At 40.7% G+C, this 17,523-nt stretch overlaps 1 protein-coding gene across 8 annotated transcripts in view; it reads left to right on the top strand.

The window, feature by feature from the left end:
- Nucleotides 1-17,523, top strand: part of MAST2 (microtubule associated serine/threonine kinase 2) — a 163,811-nt gene that overhangs the window by 7,488 nt on the left and 138,800 nt on the right. For all 8 annotated transcript variants that reach the window (XM_052667031.1, XM_052667029.1, XM_052667030.1 and 5 more), the window contains exons 2-3: nt 6,762-6,909; nt 10,476-10,618. In XM_052667031.1, coding sequence (XP_052522991.1) covers nt 6,762-6,909; nt 10,476-10,618 — 291 coding nt within the window. The remainder of the gene's footprint in view (nt 1-6,761; nt 6,910-10,475; nt 10,619-17,523) is intronic.

Genomic DNA, 17,523 nt, shown 5'->3' with positions numbered 1-17,523 from the left:
TCGCTGGAGGAAGAAGTTGGGTCCCTGGCTTCTCAATGCTGTGTCTTTTTGCAAGTCACGACAAAACCTGTTTCAGCTGAGCAGAGAGAACTGGCACATTTTTACTTACTTTTTTGGGGTATGGTGACAGGTGTTGCTTTTTGGCTGTAGGAAATTGATGCTTTCTACTATCTCAGTGTATTAAAAACATCTGAAGCCTTATTTAATTGAATTAGCTGTATTATTGCCTTTGAAACCTGCTTTAAAAACTGCTGGCTTTTTACTATTTGCTATTAGCTACTTTGCTATTTCTTTAAGCTGTGTTTCTCTGTGACAGCAGGCTATCTAACTAAGCTGAGGTCTCATGAACCCTAAATCTAATAGCCTTTAAGAAATTAGTTTCAAATGTTCTGTTAAAAACACAGATTACAGTGCAGTGGGGGAAGGGTTCTCAAGGCTGAAAATCCAACAGTAATTGGAAAAAAAATCTAGCTGTCTAGCTTGTAAGATTATGGAATTGCTCTAGTGTTAATGGGAGTCCATTATTTCTGTGGAAATACAATGCACTGTTTATTTCCAGAAAAAAATGTTTCTGCTATTAGAATTGCATAATAAATACTTGTTGTTATGCTATATGCACACAACGTAGGTATATGCTGTAATGGATACAATAAAAACATTGACAGCTGTAGCAGAAATGGCAGAGTCAGGGCCTGAAGCAGTGATGGAGCACCTGGAGGGAAGGCAGGGCCAACCCAGGGGAGCTCAGATGTGTGCAATGCAGCTGGAAGGGTTGGAGCTGGGATTCAGCCCTTCCCAGCCTTCATTTCAGGGCTGGCAGTGAAGGCAGGGGGGATTGCTGGAGATCCCTGTGTAATTGAGGCCTTCTGGAGGTAAGCAGCTTTGTTCCTTTCTTTCTGTGCCCGTGGCTGCTGCTGCATTTGAGCAAATCCTCACTTGCTGCTGCCTGGGACCTTGCTGCTTTACTGCTATTGCTGTGCTTTCTGTTGTGTTACAACAACAAAATGTTTTCTGAAGACAATTAGCTGGTGTGGATTTTCAGAGATGTAAAAGCAAGACAGTGCTTTCAGACATTGCATGATGTGCTTACGTTTCCAGGAGCAGGTAGCACACTGATCCCATTGGTGGTAAAGTATCTGGTGCACTGTGGGAAGTTTGAGGTTTTGTAACTTGATCTGTGACTTGTTTTCTTTGTGGATGATCTCTACAGGAACATTTGCTGTAATGTTTTTGTCAGTATGTGCTGTCACATGTTAAGCACCACAATCGTTTTCTAACAGTATCAAGGCAAAATAAGTTATTGAAGCACCTAGTGTAATGATGTTTGGATAAGTTTGAACCCAGTGGTCAGAACTGATGCTAAGTGTGCAAATAAATAAATGAAGGTCAGTATTTTAGGGGAGAACCTACCCAGGAGCTGGATAGTTAACACAGTGACAGCAGGCAGTTAGGTGTAGTTGGCTGCAGTGACACAGAATAAAGGGTAAGGCTGCTGATTAGTCAAGTGACTGATACTGAACCTGCATTGAGACCATGGCAAAAATACATGGCTGTGAAATCTCAGTTATGCATTCAATTAGTTATTGGGATGTTCTTTGGTCCTTGCATTGATCCTTGGTTTTAGGATGGGGAGAATCTGTTTACAGCACTGCCCTGCCAGTGTAGCAGGCACTGAAGACTCTGCTGACTGTGGGCTTTCAGCGTGAACTTGACTCGTGTTGATGTGCACAACCTGACAATCGAGCATTGTTTTTGTTCTCAAGCAGAAGGGAAGAAACACTCAGCTTGTCCTTGGAACAAAATTTGGCTCTTGTTTCTTTGGAGTGGAACTTGATGAGGAGGAGCTTTTGTCCAACTGTGGAAACTGAATTTCTGTGTGCAGGTGTTGATAAGAATTATGAATCAGTATCTTTGCCTGATGTTTCATGTGATTTCTGTTAAGAAAAGGTAAGGATTAAGTACTTGCTATGTTTATCATAGAATCTGAAGGTTAACTTCATTTCCACAGTTCCAGTGTCCTGTCTCCTTTGGTTCTAAGGCTATTGGTCGTTTTATGTACAGTCTTGTAATCGAAGGATGATTTTTTCCCCCGTGTATCATATGTGCAGCTCTGCTGTTGAGTTTCAGGGAGATTTTCCTCAGGAAGGCTTTGCATGGTGCTTTTTCTGTTTGCTGTGCATTGAGGTGCTTCTTGTCTGTGCAAAGAAGTGAGAAAATTCCAGGTTGTTCATGGCAACAACAATAGTGATGCCAGCAGATTGGAGCGTAGACTCTTGCAGACCAGAAAGAGCATTTCATTTTCTTTCCTGATGTAAACAATGCCCCTCCTTAGTGATGAGAGCACATTAAAATTAACCATGGTCTGTTTTCAGCACGTATACAATTTTTTCCCCTATGCAGTCTGTATTATTTAAATAAGTTCAGTAAATTAAGGTTAGGTCTTAAAATTGCATTACTCATCATCTGTAGTAATTGAATTGCTGGTGCCCAAGTTTACTCACGAGTTACTGCCTTCTTTCTCTGCAGGCAGCTTCATTTGAAAGAGAGCCCACAGCAGCAGTTGGGTTTGGTCTCTTTCCTCTGCGCCCCTCTGTGTTGGGATGGTTTTCAAGGGCTCTGTCTCAGACCAACAGAGACTTTTATTTGAAGCTGCATTGAAACTTATGCCTTCTATCATTTTTTTCCTTTGGAAAGTGCCGCTCTTTTTCTGAAGAAGATTGAAAATGTAGCCAATATTGTACCTGAGGCCTAGAATTCCATAACTGCACTGTCCTTCATACGGAGCTCCCGAGGTGTGGGATCAAACGCGTGGTGTGAATCATGGCGCTGCGTATTGCCGTGTTAGCGCCCAACATTCAGGCTGATAGAATTGAATCACAAATCACTCTGTCTTCCAGGCTGTGGTGTTAGGAACAAAATGATTCTGCCTCTTGATGATCTTCAAAAAGGGCGTGATGGTGCACATAGTTGTAAATATTTACTTCTGCTTTTTAAGAAGGCTTTGAATGCATTCCTGCAGCTGGGAGCACTTGGCACCGAAGTTAACAACTTGAACTTCCCTGGTGAAAGGACATGAAAGCTTCCAATTCATTAGTTGTAATCAAGCACGCCTTGGAGTTGTTTCCTGAGGAGTTAACAAGGGAAAAATCTTGCCATCGGAGGAGTGAGATGAGGGTGTACCTCACAGTGTCAGTTTGTGATGCATTTCCATTTGCTTTCAGCTGTTTTTCTTGTCACTCCTCTGTAATCTGCACTGTAAGTGTGGATGAGTGCAGGCAGAAGCAGGAGGTACTCATCAGTCAGGGCTGTGTGCTGTGCTGTGTAACTGTGTTACTGCAGCAATAATGCTCAGCTCCCTGATGTTCTGAAAACATGGTAATGAATAGAGCTCATATATTTACCTTTGGAGATGGTGGGATTTGTTGCACAGGGTGCTGTATCCTTGCTAGTTTTGCTAAGGACGTGTGCATTTATTATGTAAAACAAAGGGGAAAGGCTGAGGAGAAAATGCTTTTCAGATACTGGCACACAATCCTGAATCAATTGGCTCTTATTTAATGACAAACTGTACCTGATTTTGAGTTTCTCTGTTTTTAATGCTAGCAGTTTTTACTGCTTAAAAAATTGTCTTCAGTTATACTTGATTGGCATTACTGATTTCTTGCCTTCCTTACAAAACAAGGTCATATTAACGTATTTTTGGCAAATTTGTCATCTTTTTCATTTCATTTCTTTCAGCAGTTTGTGAGAATTCATTTCACCCTGGGCTATTGTGCTTGCTGGCCATGAAAAACCTTTCATTTGTGACTAGGTAAAGCATTTTGGCCTATGGATTTGTGTGTTCAGTAGTCAAAGCTAAATGTTCTTCGTTTCTTCTAGAGGTTTATTTTTAAGGAAAGTTAATGGTCATACAACATCATGTGCTTCCAGAATACATTCTGAATTAGAACACAGAGTAAGCGTAACAAATGTGTGACGTTAGAGCTTCCATGCAGGCCCTACAGTGCTGTGTTGCCCTACCGTCTGCCTGCTGCTGTTTGGGTCTCACCAGCTGTGTGATTCAGCGCTTCATCTGTTGGTTCAGGGAAGCTAATTCTGATTCTGTTGGTTCAGGGAAGCTAATCACCGAGTAGCACAGCATGGCCACAACATGGCCACGCTTCCTGCATTCTCGTGCTGTTTGCAGGTGAAGGATCTGTGCTGTGCTGCATGCTCTTACCTGCCAGAAGAAACATCTGGTTTCTTGTCTTTGGTCTTACAGCTACTGCTGCAATGTCTGATTCTCCTTGCTGAGCTCAGCCCTACTGAGAGATGTCAGGCAGCAGCAGCAGATTTGTGTGCCTTTCCAGTGCCACAGCTGTGCTGAGTTTCTGTTCAAGTGTGCTCAGTGTCTGAGGTGAAGAAAGCAGGGTTCCTCACTGTTCAAGAAAATCCTTTCCTCTTCTTTGTATCTTCCTGCTTCAAGTTATGTGAACAAACATCTTTGTGTACTGTTGAAAGAACTGATAGGAATAATCTCAGCCTGGCAAATGAAGATTGTGATGCTCTTACCTGAAGCCCTGCCCTTTAAAGGATGGAAAGGGCTTCTCAAGCCTGACTTCTGTCTTCTGGCAAGAGCCACAAGGCCAAAGAAAATTAGTACACATCTTTTCTATTGCCTTGGAGAACAAATTGAAGGAATCCTTTTCACTTTGCTTTGTGAGCAAAGTGTTTCTGTTGGGTGTTTGCTGATTTTTCTGAAGCTGCAAATCTTCTTTGCAGCTCAAGAGTAGAAGTAGAGCCCTTAAAATTGTGGCAGCTTGTGCCACGTAAGGAATGCTTCAGCCACTGCTCTGCTTAGTAACCGGAAAGCACGGAAACCAAACGGCGTTAGCACTGCAAAGACTTGTCCTTACCATGCATTTGGGATGTTGTGTAAGATCTTTGCCCTTCATGCCTATTACATCTTGCTTTGGGACAAGGACATGGGAAGAGCACTTCTTGTGTTTTTTTGTTTTTTCTTTTCCCCGTTGGCTTTATTAGGGCTGTTACTGTAATACTGCTATACTTCATTTGTGAACTGCAATGCTAGAGCTGCATTTTGATGGATATGTGAAATAAATTACAGTCTCATCAAAGACAACTATTGTGGAGTTGAAACTTTCCCTCTTCTTTGTTTTTCTGACAAAGTTATGCATGTCTCTTTGAAACTGAAGTTTGAAAGTGCTGCTTTTTAGTTTTGCATTTTGAAAACTGAGAACAGTACACTGGATTTTTTTTTTTAATTATTACTGGATGAGTTTAAGAGGTATATACCTGCAGTGTGACTGGGGTCCCTTTCTTTAGTATACTTGGCAACTATATAGTCTTTCTGACAGCAAGGACTTTCTCCCTTGGGCCTCTGTGGTTCTCAGAGGTGTGCTGGGAGGTTGCAAGGGCCACGGTTTGAAGGCACTTTGCTTAGTCCAGAGTGCAGCTGAAACACGTGGTAGAGTGAATGCAGAAGTATTGGCTTCTGGGAATGAGGGTCTTCAGTGCCTCTGTGGGGAGGTTCAGAACTGAATGAGAAATTAAGCATCTACTTTGAGGTGTGTGGGGAGCTGTAAGGTGACATTAAAGCAGCTTCCAAGCAGCTTACCAGTGCTAGGATAGGAATAGGGCTAGGTGGTGAGGAGCTGGTGGTAAGTGAGCTGAATTACTTTGTTACCAGCTCTCATTTTTGACTTGGTGTAGGCGTTGTGGCAGCTGAATGTCTAATGGTAAGCAGAGGAAGAAAAGGTGTTCGGGCTGTGGCTCTCAATCTATAAAGTGTGCACCTCTAAAGCAGATGTGGAGCAGTGTGTTCTTGTTCCCCAGACAAACAGTGAGGTTACTGTTGTGCTAGAAAGAGATGGGGTTTGGGAAAGCTAAGAATGATTCAATTTCAAATACACACTTTCTTTTTCACATAAAGCCACTTTGGGTCTTTTTTTCCTCTCCAGAAAGTATCTTGAAGTTTTTAGAGTGTGCAGTCCTGGTCTACGTTTGACAGTTTGAGGCATAACATTGTAGGCTGAATAGATTTGCATTAATGACTTCAGAAATAGATTTTTGACTGCGATCTGCAAATCTTAATTAACAGCCACTGGTGATAGATGATTTTTTTTCTTATTTAAACATAATTTAGAAGACACGATTTGAAGTTATGTTAAGCTACGTAGTAATGTATCACGTAGGGAAACTGCTTGCAGCTTATTCTCTGCCTCAGATAAGATTTTGTATGGGTAAGCTTGGCTCGAAGCAGCTAATGAGAGGCATTTGTAATAAAGTGGAGGAATCCATTAAGATATGCAGAGCTTACTGCACAGCTGCAGAGAAGGGAGGCTGCCCAAGTGCATCTCTGCAGGCACATGCATGACAGCTGTGCTCGTCGTTTTTCTTCGGGCACTCGGTGAGAGTTACTGTGACACCTCCAGAGCCACTGAATGTAGCAGGAAAAAGCTGTGGTTGTGCTCAGTGCTCTTCTGTTCCCTACTTCTGTTTTGCTTGAAGGTTTGCTGTGTGCTGTGAAAAGAATTTGTCTCTTTTCCTACACCCTGTAATAGGAAATAATTGCTGTAGCTGTTCAGGAACCATTTTTGACTGGGCTCTTGTGATGTGTGTTCTGCACAGATTGGTGACACATAGAGGGGGGCCTACATTTTTAAGTAAACATCAGGTGTCCCTTGTAGTCAGTTAGTGCCTTTCAGGGAAGAGAGACCTGAACTGTCACTAACAACCTTTTTCTTGTTTTCTGTGTACAGGAACCAATATCAGAGTCCGCTCCGTTACGCTGCAGGAAGCTCAGCAATCCTGACATCTTTTCATCTGCTGGGAAAACTAAGCTCCATCGGCAGCTGAGCCAAGATGACTGCAAGCTGCGCAGAGGCAGTTTGGCAAGTTCTTTGTCAGGTATGGCAATTGGTAGGAACCACGTGACAATTCATCAGAATTAAGAGATACTCCTATGTTATTTCTTTTAAACTAGAGATGGTTTCTTGTTGGGAAGGCATACAAGATTTTATATATGAGAAAAATGCAGAAAGAAACCTTAGAAAAGAGAGGAAAAGAGTGGATTTGGAGTGAAATTCTGTCGGTTGTCCAGAGTGAAAAGTTAAAAGCTAAAACTTGATGTGCAAAATTAAAGGACTAGTTGGAGCTTCAGGCAACACAATGATACATTCTTGTCTCTTTTAAAGTCACCACCGACTGTAAACTTACCTACTTTTCTGTGTTGTTTCTTATGAGGAACCTGAGTTTTATAGCATGCTCAAATTGTTGGCTTTTTTTTTTTAAATCCAAGTGTTCTAAAGCAAACATTTGTGATTCAATACAGGAATGCTGCTTGAAAAACCAAGATAGTTTTTCAGTTTGTGTAAAGATTTCTCTTCTAAACGTAATTGTCAGTTCTGTCAGAGAATTTAGTTCGTTTCTACTGTAGAACCACACAGTGAGCATAATCTGGTAATGAGTCAAAAAATGGAGAGCAACATTTCAGTAGTTTTCTTTCTGAAAGACTTGATGCACAGGACGGGAGAAGATTTCACAATAGTTTAAAGCTTGTATTAAAGTCTGTGATGTTGGCATGAGACCATAAAGAGCTGCATGGTCAGTCTAGAATGAAATGGCTGATCTGCCTAAATATGCTGTTGTTCTGTGCAGTTAACTTTCTGCACGTTTCCTCTCTAATTAGGCTCACTGTTTGAGTATTTGCATGTTAGAGCAAGAATGAGAAGTGCTGGAAATTCTCAGATGGGAGGGGAAGAGGAAGAAAGCGAACATTTCATTTTGGCAGCAGTGTGGGCTTGACTTAAACAATTGAAAATACAACCAGTCTTATTCTCTCCTTCCTTTACCTGGAAAAAGATAAACACACTGATGTTTGAGGTTAAACTACGTAACTGTTGGCTGAGTACAATGGCTGAAGATAGTAGTGGTCTTTTTTTTCCTCTTGAACAGAAGTATGCCAGGGAAAGCAGGAGAAATGGGAAAATGAGGAGGGCATTCTTCTGTTTGGATATAATGCTCTGTAAATCTTCAGTCTGAAATTGTAATGTCTTCCATAACTTGTTGCTGCATCTTAGTGACTTTTCAGTCCGCTATAACCTGATACAGGAGGGAGGAAAGAGCTCCATTCAGAGTATTTTGACTCCACTGGGTAAATGAAGTGTAGATCATAGAATCACCGAGTTGGAGGAAAAGACCTACAAGATCATCCAGTCCCACTGTCCACCTATCAGCAGTAGTTCTCAGTGTTGCCATGTTTAGACAGATATGTTAAATGCAGGTTGGGAACATATATAGGATTTGAGGCGTGGTAGGAAAAGGCTTTAGCATCAAACTCCATCCTGAAAACAATTCTATTTCAATGAGAGAAACAAATTTCAGAGAAATAATAGTGACTGTAGATGACAGAAGATTGTGCATGCAAACTGCATGGTTCAGTTTGCCTCTCAGTGGAGATCTGTTGTCTTGAATTCAGGCTGTGCAGTTGGTGGCTCCTTGATTTCCTGGAAAAGGTTCTGTTTTGTTTAAATGCTGGCTGCTTTGTGGAACTAAAAGGGAATATTGACAGCTGTGTCTTACAGAGAATTAAAGGTTAATCTAGTTCTCGTGCACCAGCATTTTGAATAGTTAGGTAATTCCGTGCCTCGAATTGCTGTGGTAAGGTATCTTTGCTAGTGCTTTACTGAGATAAATACAGCAATGTGTGTTTCTGTAGTTCTAGAGCTCTGCAGACAACAGTAGGTGTTGTATTTACATGTAGTCTTGAAAATGAGCAAGCCATACAAACCATGTCTGCAGCTGTAAGCAGCTTTGAATGGGACTGAGAGTGAGGTACCAATAAGCTGTGTCTGCTAACTGGCATTGGGGCTTTTCATCTCTCTCCCTGTGATTCATTCCATTAATGGGTACTTGGTGCATTGCTTGTAGTTCTTACAGAAAAATAACGTAAACAAAATTACAAAAGAAAAATCACACCCCCCACATGGAATTGTGGATAACCACACTGAGTTCTCCAAATATTGTAGCAGCTTTAATTAGTGAATGTAGTATTTTGTATTTAATCCTAAGGCCAGGTGAGGTATTTGCAGAAAAATAGCCTGCTGCAGAGGGGGGTTCTGCAGTACGTGTGATTAAAGATGGAGGCTTCTTCCTGCTACTGAGTGCAACAAATGCCTTACGGTCCCCTGCGATTCCTCCCGGAGAACCTGAGCATGTGATCATCTGTCAGATGCAGCCCTGTTCACCGGGCCTGGGAGGGAGGGGGCAGGGAATCAGTCTGTCTTTTTCCTCTGTATGAATAAGTGCCTCTAAAATGTCATGCGCTGTTTCAGTGTGGGAGATGATGGCTAAGGTAGTGTACCATCAACAGCCCACGTTTCATCTCTATAGATGATTATAGACATTAATTTAGTCTGCCAATCTCAATTTTAAGGAAAATTTTGCAGATGGTAAAACTGAAGCAGAGTCTGACTGACCAGAGTTACAGAGGAAGTCATTTGGAAGCTAAGAATGGAAACCCAATTTAAATACTTTTTCACTTGTGTTTTAACCACTAGTCTCTGTCTTCCTATTGTGAGTAACACTGCATGTAAGAGGACACTTCAGGCTTGGTGCAGTCAGGACTTTGACTTTGCTTCTTTCTTCTTCTGGAAATTTACTGTTTGTTGCTTTTAAAAACAGAGTTATATTGACTAGAGAAAATACACTGAGCAGATCCTTTTAATTGATTCCTGTACTTCCTGCAGCAAGGTGCAATGATGTGAGCCTCTTGAGATAGGAGCTGCTCTTCTGCTGTGTGCACAGCATGGGAGATAAGCATCTCCTGTTAATCAGATGTAAAGGAAGCTTGGGAAAGTGACAGAATGTTTTGCTTTTGGGATGATGTGATGCTGCTGACAGATGAATTTTCTGTTAGAAAATATTGATCCCTGATCCAGAATGAAACAGTGATTAAATATACACTGATTTCTGTTCACAGCTGAGTGAAATCTGCTGCTGAATGTTGCAGTGGTGGGGAAAGCAGGGTTGTCTGGTTGCTAGGTTATCTAGGAGAGGTAATATTTTAAATTATGAATATATTGTCTTCAGATTTTTTTAAAGTTGCATTTAAAGGACTTTGCAGTGTGAGCGTTCTCTCTATAGGGCAACAAAATGTTGAACTGGCAGCAAATGATGTTTCCTTTTTACGCTGCATGAAGTATAGAAAGGCATAAAAGATAGAAGTCTGTTTCTAAAAGGTTTTGAATTTGCCCATTGCCTAACAATGAAAGTAAACTATTAAAAAAAAATACTAGCAGAGGTAATGAGCTCACAGGTAACGTTGTTTTACGAGTTCTAGCTTATTGAAACTTTGAATCCATTTTCTATTTAGTGATTGTTTTCCACATGCAGTATTTGCTTTCTGCATTGTATCGTGGAATTGGAAATTTTTTTGAGAGCAAGTTGATGGTATTTTGCTTTTGTTTCTAAAGGAAAGCAGCTGCTTCCCTTATCGAATAGTGTCCACAGTGGAGTGGGACAGACGATCTGGCAGCCGCCTGGAGACACCTCTAACCTGGTCCGCATGAGAAACCAGTCTCTGGGACAGTCTGCTCCCTCACTTACTGCTGGTCTGGTGAGTAAGGCTGCGTAGACTTGATGATTTTGTGTTGTAAATCAAAAGTAGTGTGATCCTGTGCTTTGGTTTGTTTACCTCCCTCTCTTTATGAATGACTGTCTCTGACTGTCTCATTCACGTTACGTACGCTTTTTTAGGTTGGAGGTGAATTAGAGAGAGAGTGTATTCACCTTTTTTTTTTTTTTTTTGACAAAAAGTTGGAAAGGGAAAAAATGTATGTGTGAAGAATAACTTCTTTGTGGGGAATCTCCTTGATGCTTCTTACGCTGTCTGATTCCTGAAAGAGAGATGGGAGCATGAGAACCTGACCGTTTAAAACAGCTTTAATTGGGAAACAGCTTTCTGAGTAGCTGCCTTGATTTATTTCCCTGGAGAGCAGCTAGGGGGCTGAAGCTGCAAGGGATAACTGTCCATGGAATGGGAGATCTGGAGCTGACATCTGCTTTGCTGCATGGTTTCTGTCAAAGGCATTTGGTAGAAATGAAGAATGCTGAAGAAAGCTACGTCTGTTCAATTAGCATTCTCTAAGAGCAGAGCATTCTGTGTGGGAAGGAAATTCAACTGGTTGTAGTCATGATTTCGCTGCAAACCAAAAGCAACGTAACTTTTGTTTTCAGATGTTCCTTATTTCCTCTAATTATTTTATATTCTGAAGTGTGAGAAGAAAAGCACAGGAGTAGGAAAAGACATCTGTCAGCTTCTTGTGAGCAGTCATATATGTAACATGAGGTGTTGATAAACAGTAAATGTAAAGCAAAGCTAGAAGCTTTTTCTGTTGAATTTCCATGCCTTGTCTGTTTAACAAGTGTTACTGAAATGAAGGAATGGTCTGTCAGTTGCACTGCCTTCTAGGGCTGTGTAAGTAATTTGGTAAACATCTCTTATTCTGTAAGACTGTTGAGGAGCAATGATTCCTTAAGTAAAAGGGTGTCCCTCATATTTAGCCCTAAGACTGTGACCCCTCAAACTTCTGGGGGGAATCCTAGGCAGTTTGGTACCACCGTGGGTTTGAAAAGAAACTTAAATCTTTACAATTAAAAAAGCCATGCATTTGTGTTGCTTAAAACTAATTTTGATTTTACAGTGACATATCAGCACTTAGCTTTTTTAGATGAGCTACTGTGCTGATTTGATTTAGTTGCATTACGTTTTAGTTTGGTGCCTGTCAGTAGGTACTGTTCTATCAGTCTGCCTCAAATATCTGTTCTTAGCAGTGGTCCCTATTGCACTGTACGAATAGAAAATACAAATTCTCACATGAACATCGAAGTATTTCTCTGATGAGGACTTAAGGATGAAAAAAACAACGCATTAAAGCACAGACTTGTTCTCTAGTGGTAGGCAAATGCCTTGAAGCTTTATAGCTCAAGTTAATGAAAATAGCTGTGCTTTAAAACAAAGCTCTGTTCTCATTTGTATAATTTGGAGTAGTATGTTGTTATTTAACAGCTCTGCACAATTCAGTGAGCTGCAGATGTGTTTGCATTGAATGCTGCATATTAGTAAGTTGTATTCTCAGTTCACCATGGCAGAGTTTGTGCTGTCCATCAAATGCTCTGATATGATACACAGTGTCCATGATTTATTTTAAAATAATAATAATAATAATAATAATCTATCTAATGAAAGCAGATAAATTCAGCTATAAATCCAGTGTTTGTCCCTCTGTGTTACTGCTAGGAACTGAAGTCTGCAGCCATTTTCCTAGTTCTGTATACTTTATGGTGGGCTGTATGTTAATTACAGTTGTAGTTAATTAAGCCTTGAATTTTTTTTGTATGGAATGGGCTTCTGAAGCAATGAATAAAGAGCTGATCATAAGATGAACTCCTAATTAAATGCAGCGAGTCCTGGGATTTTGGTGCTGCTTGTATGTTTGCAGCTCTTTTAATATGCTTGTGGTATTGAAGTATGTTTCACAAATTAGAACAGCAAAAGGTTTCTTGCCAGTATAATTAATCTTCTTAGAAGAATAGCTCTATTAGGAGATGAATAGGTTCAGTAATGCAGAGTGTCATTTTAATGTGCCAGCCCTGATTGTTGGAGCATTTAATTCTCTTATTATTTGTTACTAATACAATAGATGGATGCTAGGGAGAAACTGGGAGTGTGGTACTGGGAATGCACAGTGCTCAAAGCTGCGTGCGTTGCGTCCCCACTTCACAGCCCTGTAGATAGCAGTTTTCCTTTGCTAAATGGCTTTGCTGGCACGCAGTTGCATTTTTTGTTTTTTCTTCCAAGCACTAATAATCCTACACATTGTTTGCTGTGTTTCAATTGCATTTTCTTCAAGTTTAAAGTATTTGCAAAGTGGAAACAATGAATTAAAGATAGTAGCTATGGAAATAGTTTGCAACTTCAGAAACAAGAGTGGTAGCTGGATTACTTATTAGCAACAGCTCAAGAACTGGAAATCGCATTTTAACGTGCTAAATTTTGTAAGCACAACTTATTGTTAGAATCTTTCAGCTCTTTGCATGTGTGATGGTCTGGATCAATGTGTCTGCATAGCATAGTTGATTCTTGATTGAAGGAAGCCTGCAGAGACTGAATGCTGAGCATTGGTGCTGTGGAGTGACAGATGATGAACGTACCTCTGTGCCTTGTAAGTAATGTGGGTGAGGATTTTGGAGGATGACCTTCAAAGCTCGTCACTACTATAAGACAGATGGCTCTCATTGTAGTAGAATGACATTTGGTGGGGAACATCCTGTGATTTTTATTCCATATTTAAGACTTTTAAATCCCTGAGATATCCAAGGAAGTAAACGGAGGGAGGGAGAGAATGCTTGGGCATTGTCTGCTCTCAAGACCCAGATGCAGTAAAAACCAAACAGAAGAATGGTGATGGGTTGGAAAATGTGTATAAAGTGTGTATATATGAAACAGATAATGTGGAAAATAGTTTGGGGATTCATTTGTCTGAAATTCTGGCTTGAAGACATTGTGCCTTGAAAGGAGTTAGAACTTGGTCTGTGCTTAGGTTGACAGAGAATCATTGGAAATAAGGATGCATTCCCTTATGAAGAAAAGCATAAAAAGCATCAAGATCTACTAATTTCAGAAAGGATAAAGTTTGAGAGGACAGTGCTGTGAGGACAGATTGGGAGGGTCTTTATTGCAAACACTTACTTTGACAAAACTCAATGAATGGCTTTTGCCAAAAGCAGTTTATTTCAATGCCGTAAGGTATTAATATTCCAGAGTTGGGGTGTGTATGTGTGTGTGGATGGACAAAGGGTGGGTTTCCTTTCCTTTATATGTTGAAGATCATGGAATTGTAGAATGGCCTGGGTTGAAAAGGACCACAACGATCATCTGGTTTCAACCCCCTGCCTTAGGCAGGGTCACCAGCCACCAGGCCAGGCTGCCCAGCGCCACATCCAGCCTGGCCTTGAATGCCTCCAGGATGGGGCATCCACAGCCTCCTTGGGCAACCTGCTGCAGTGTGTCACCTCTGGATGTGCTGCTCAGCTGATGCACCACACTAATGTCAAATAGATATTGACAGTTGTGATGAGAAAGGCTTTTCTGACGTGTGGTTTCTGCACCCTTGCCTACCAACATCTTATTAGAGAGCAGCTCAAGCACTTGTAAAGGAATCTGATAGTGTGCTACCATGAATTACAGTCATAGAATCACAGAATATCCCAAGTTGGAAGGGACGTCTTTCATGCATTGCTCACAGTCTGGTGCTTGGAAAAATTAGAGATGTTCCAAGAATAAGAAACCACACGTGTTACTTTTGCCAACTGTGGTGATGAGAAAACACTTGAGAGAAGCCTGTCATTGGAAAATGTGATACCTCCCTGAAAAATGTTGGGCCTTTTTCTCCTCCTCTGACAAACTGTGGTTTTCTAAACTGCTCCCTGCACACAACTGAAGTTTCCTGTGCCCCTTGAACAGGGAAACTGATCAACAAAATGATGCAGTTGTGTTTTCCATGCTGTTGCAGTGTGTCGTTTTGCCTTCCCCCGTTTTGTTCCTTAAGGAGTAATTTATCAAAATAAAAGCCTCTCGGATTTTGAATCTGGAGGACAGAAAGTCTCACATGCAAGGACTTGATGTTACACCAGAGAACTTCCTGTGTTGAATTACACTGAGCCTGTGATGCTCCCCGCTCAGCTGTGTCTGTTCTGAAGGCTCACTTACTGAAAGCCTGGTGGCTTTGGCAGTACTCAGTGGAAGGGGCCAAGTGGTCCTCAGGGCAGTGAGGAGTTCTGCTGGCAATGAGGTAACTGGGACTTCGCCCCATGGCATCTTAACGTTGATGTCCAAGATGAGGAAAGCCCAGTAGATGGAGGAGAGAATGTTGATTTTCAATGTTGATTTTCTAGATTTTTTTTTTTTTTTTGACTCCTTTAAGGTGTTTTAAATAATTCCCATTAAATTCATTTTAAGACTGAAACCAATTGTTAATATCTATAAAGCCTCGTGAGGTTTTTTTAGTCCTGTTCTGCCATCTGCTGGTGGGCATGAGGCAAATAAAAGAAATTAAACCCCAAGATTTAAGAAACTGTTGCTAAAATGTTCTTAGAGATGCTGGTAAGTGTTGGTGATACTGAAGCACTGCAATGTTGTTCATGGGATTGTGTTCAGCAGTAACTTCTTGCTAGTAATCTGGCTTTTCTGTATATATATTTTTTGGCTGGAGTATGAATTAGTTTTGTATTTCAAAATACCATGGCTTGCAGTGTTGTTTTTCTGTTACCAGAAAATTGGTGGTTGGGACAGGTAAGAACAAGATATGATGTTTTTATTTTGTAATTACGTAAGCCATTGTTTTTTGTGTATTTTTTGGGTCAGAATCTGCATTGCCAGGCTGTGTTTTGGCGTGTGAACTGCTAGGTGGTGCTGAAGTGCTGGAGGTTCCATCTCATCACGGTGAGCTGCATTTTTCAGCACAAAATGACATCACTGTTATCTAAAGAAGTGCAGTAGCTGTTTTCCAGTGTACTGTAGCTCCTGTTGGTGCAATATCACTATAAAGGCTAGCAACTGATAAATCCTGGCAAAGTGCAATGTGACGTGAAGTTCCATCTTTTTATACTGTTTCAAAAGAAAATTCTTGCAGAACACATTTGAGAAACTTGTGAATGAAAAATGCTCATTCAGGTTTACAGCTCATGAAGACTTCATACTTGATCTAAGGAGTAAAGAACTTTCAACACTTGATTGCAGAAGTGGGATTTAAGTTTTATATTGTTGACAAAGTGGAAGATAGCAGAAACCCATGGTTATATGAATGCATGGATATTTTTTTTACTTTGTGAATTCATGGAAATTGCATTTTAAAATAATAGTTGAGGGGGAAAATGTAAAAATGTGAGATTGGAAGTAAGTGGGTTTCCAAATTAAGGTCATGTTGAGACTAAGTTTATGGATACTAATGAAAAATTTGCATTTGCTTACACTATGAAGTCTCTGATGAGTAATTGAGAGAGGGTAAGTTTTGTTAACGTTGGCAGATGTGGCTGTGAGGAGGTGAGGTAGAAGGTAAGTGTTGCTTGAGGAACTAAAGCAATGTCTAAGCTTGTTTCTTGGTTTGAAGGAACTGGATTTGAGGGAGAAGTGGGGAGGAAGTTCCAGCTAGGGAGGGGTTTGATCCTATTGTGATGAACTGAATGGTAAGACTCAAAGTGAGGACAAGAAACTTGAATCTGACAGTGCAGAGCAGTGAAGAGTGAGGACTTTGCAGAGGAGCAGACAATACTACGAGCAAATTGCAGAAGAGCTTTTTTGAACATACTTAAGAATTCAGAGCACTGGGCAGCGCTTAGAATGCTTGTGGAGATTTATCTTTGTCACAGCTTTAAGGCAGCCCTGGTGGGAAAACTAAAGCGCGTATCTGCTATAATTCTGCATATTTTCATGACCAATTCAGGAATGTGTGCTTCACAGTGGCATTCAGAACTGATAATCCTGATAGGTTTTTCACCAGTAAATGTCATTCTAAAGAATTCATGTGCATCTGAGTAAAAAACAGCAAATGATTGCGATAAATTCTGAACCACAGTTATACTTAATGTACAGTGCACACATCTCGCTGTGAACAAACTTCAGTCTTTTCAGGTCAGCTTTTTTTATTTTTTACTCCTTTCCGTTAAGTGAATTTCATTTTGGAGTGAACTCAGTGGCTCAAAGGAGATCTTCATACTCGAAAGAAAAATTGGAACGCTCTTCTGTGTAACCTGAGGCTTGGCATCATAGGAAACTATGAATTCATAAAACTTGCCTTGTGATAATTGCTAGGCACTGGACTGTCAGTTTGAATGATTGCAGTTCTCATTATCTTCAGATGCTGTGTGTTACTTTTTGTCTATGAATATGTTGAATTGAGTTTTGGCACACGCAGCCAGTTCCGCTCCTGACAGCAGCGCTATTGTAGGTGTGAAGTGAGAAACTGCTGTAGCGTGTGTGGAAAAGGAGCTTTGTTGTTTGCAGTGCTCTGGGGGGCTTGAGACAAAATACAGGGAGTAATTCAGACCATTTTGAATATACTTGTCACTGGAATGGTGCCTTGTTCCAGAAGTGTTACGTGATTCTTTCTGACCTTTACGCAAGAACATAGCAGTGCAAGCAGCAAGAATCTCTTCTTAAATTTAAAATATTCTGAAGTAGCTTCATGTATTTTGGTGATTTTTGTTTGTTTGTTTGTTTGTTTGAAGTAGATATTGCTATGGAAAGAGTGTGAGCGAGCTGTCTGCATTTAGTGTTTTAATATAACTACCTTTTCTATCTGGTAACTGTTTCCTAGGGTGTGGTAGGGGATAGGAGGGGTCTGTCTTCAGGCATGGAATAGTTTGGTTGTCTGAGTTTCAAAGTGCTTCGTTCCAGTAGTGCAAATGGTTTTGAGCTTGAAGATGTTGATAAAAACCCCCTCAGTCCTTGACTTAAAAAAA

Source organism: Tympanuchus pallidicinctus, unplaced genomic scaffold (assembly GCF_026119805.1).
Source record: "Tympanuchus pallidicinctus isolate F22 unplaced genomic scaffold, pur_lepc_1.0 scaffold7, whole genome shotgun sequence".
NCBI lineage: Eukaryota > Metazoa > Chordata > Aves > Galliformes > Phasianidae > Tympanuchus > Tympanuchus pallidicinctus.
Note: the sequence above shows the minus strand (reverse complement) of the source record. Positions and strands in the feature narration are given on the sequence as shown.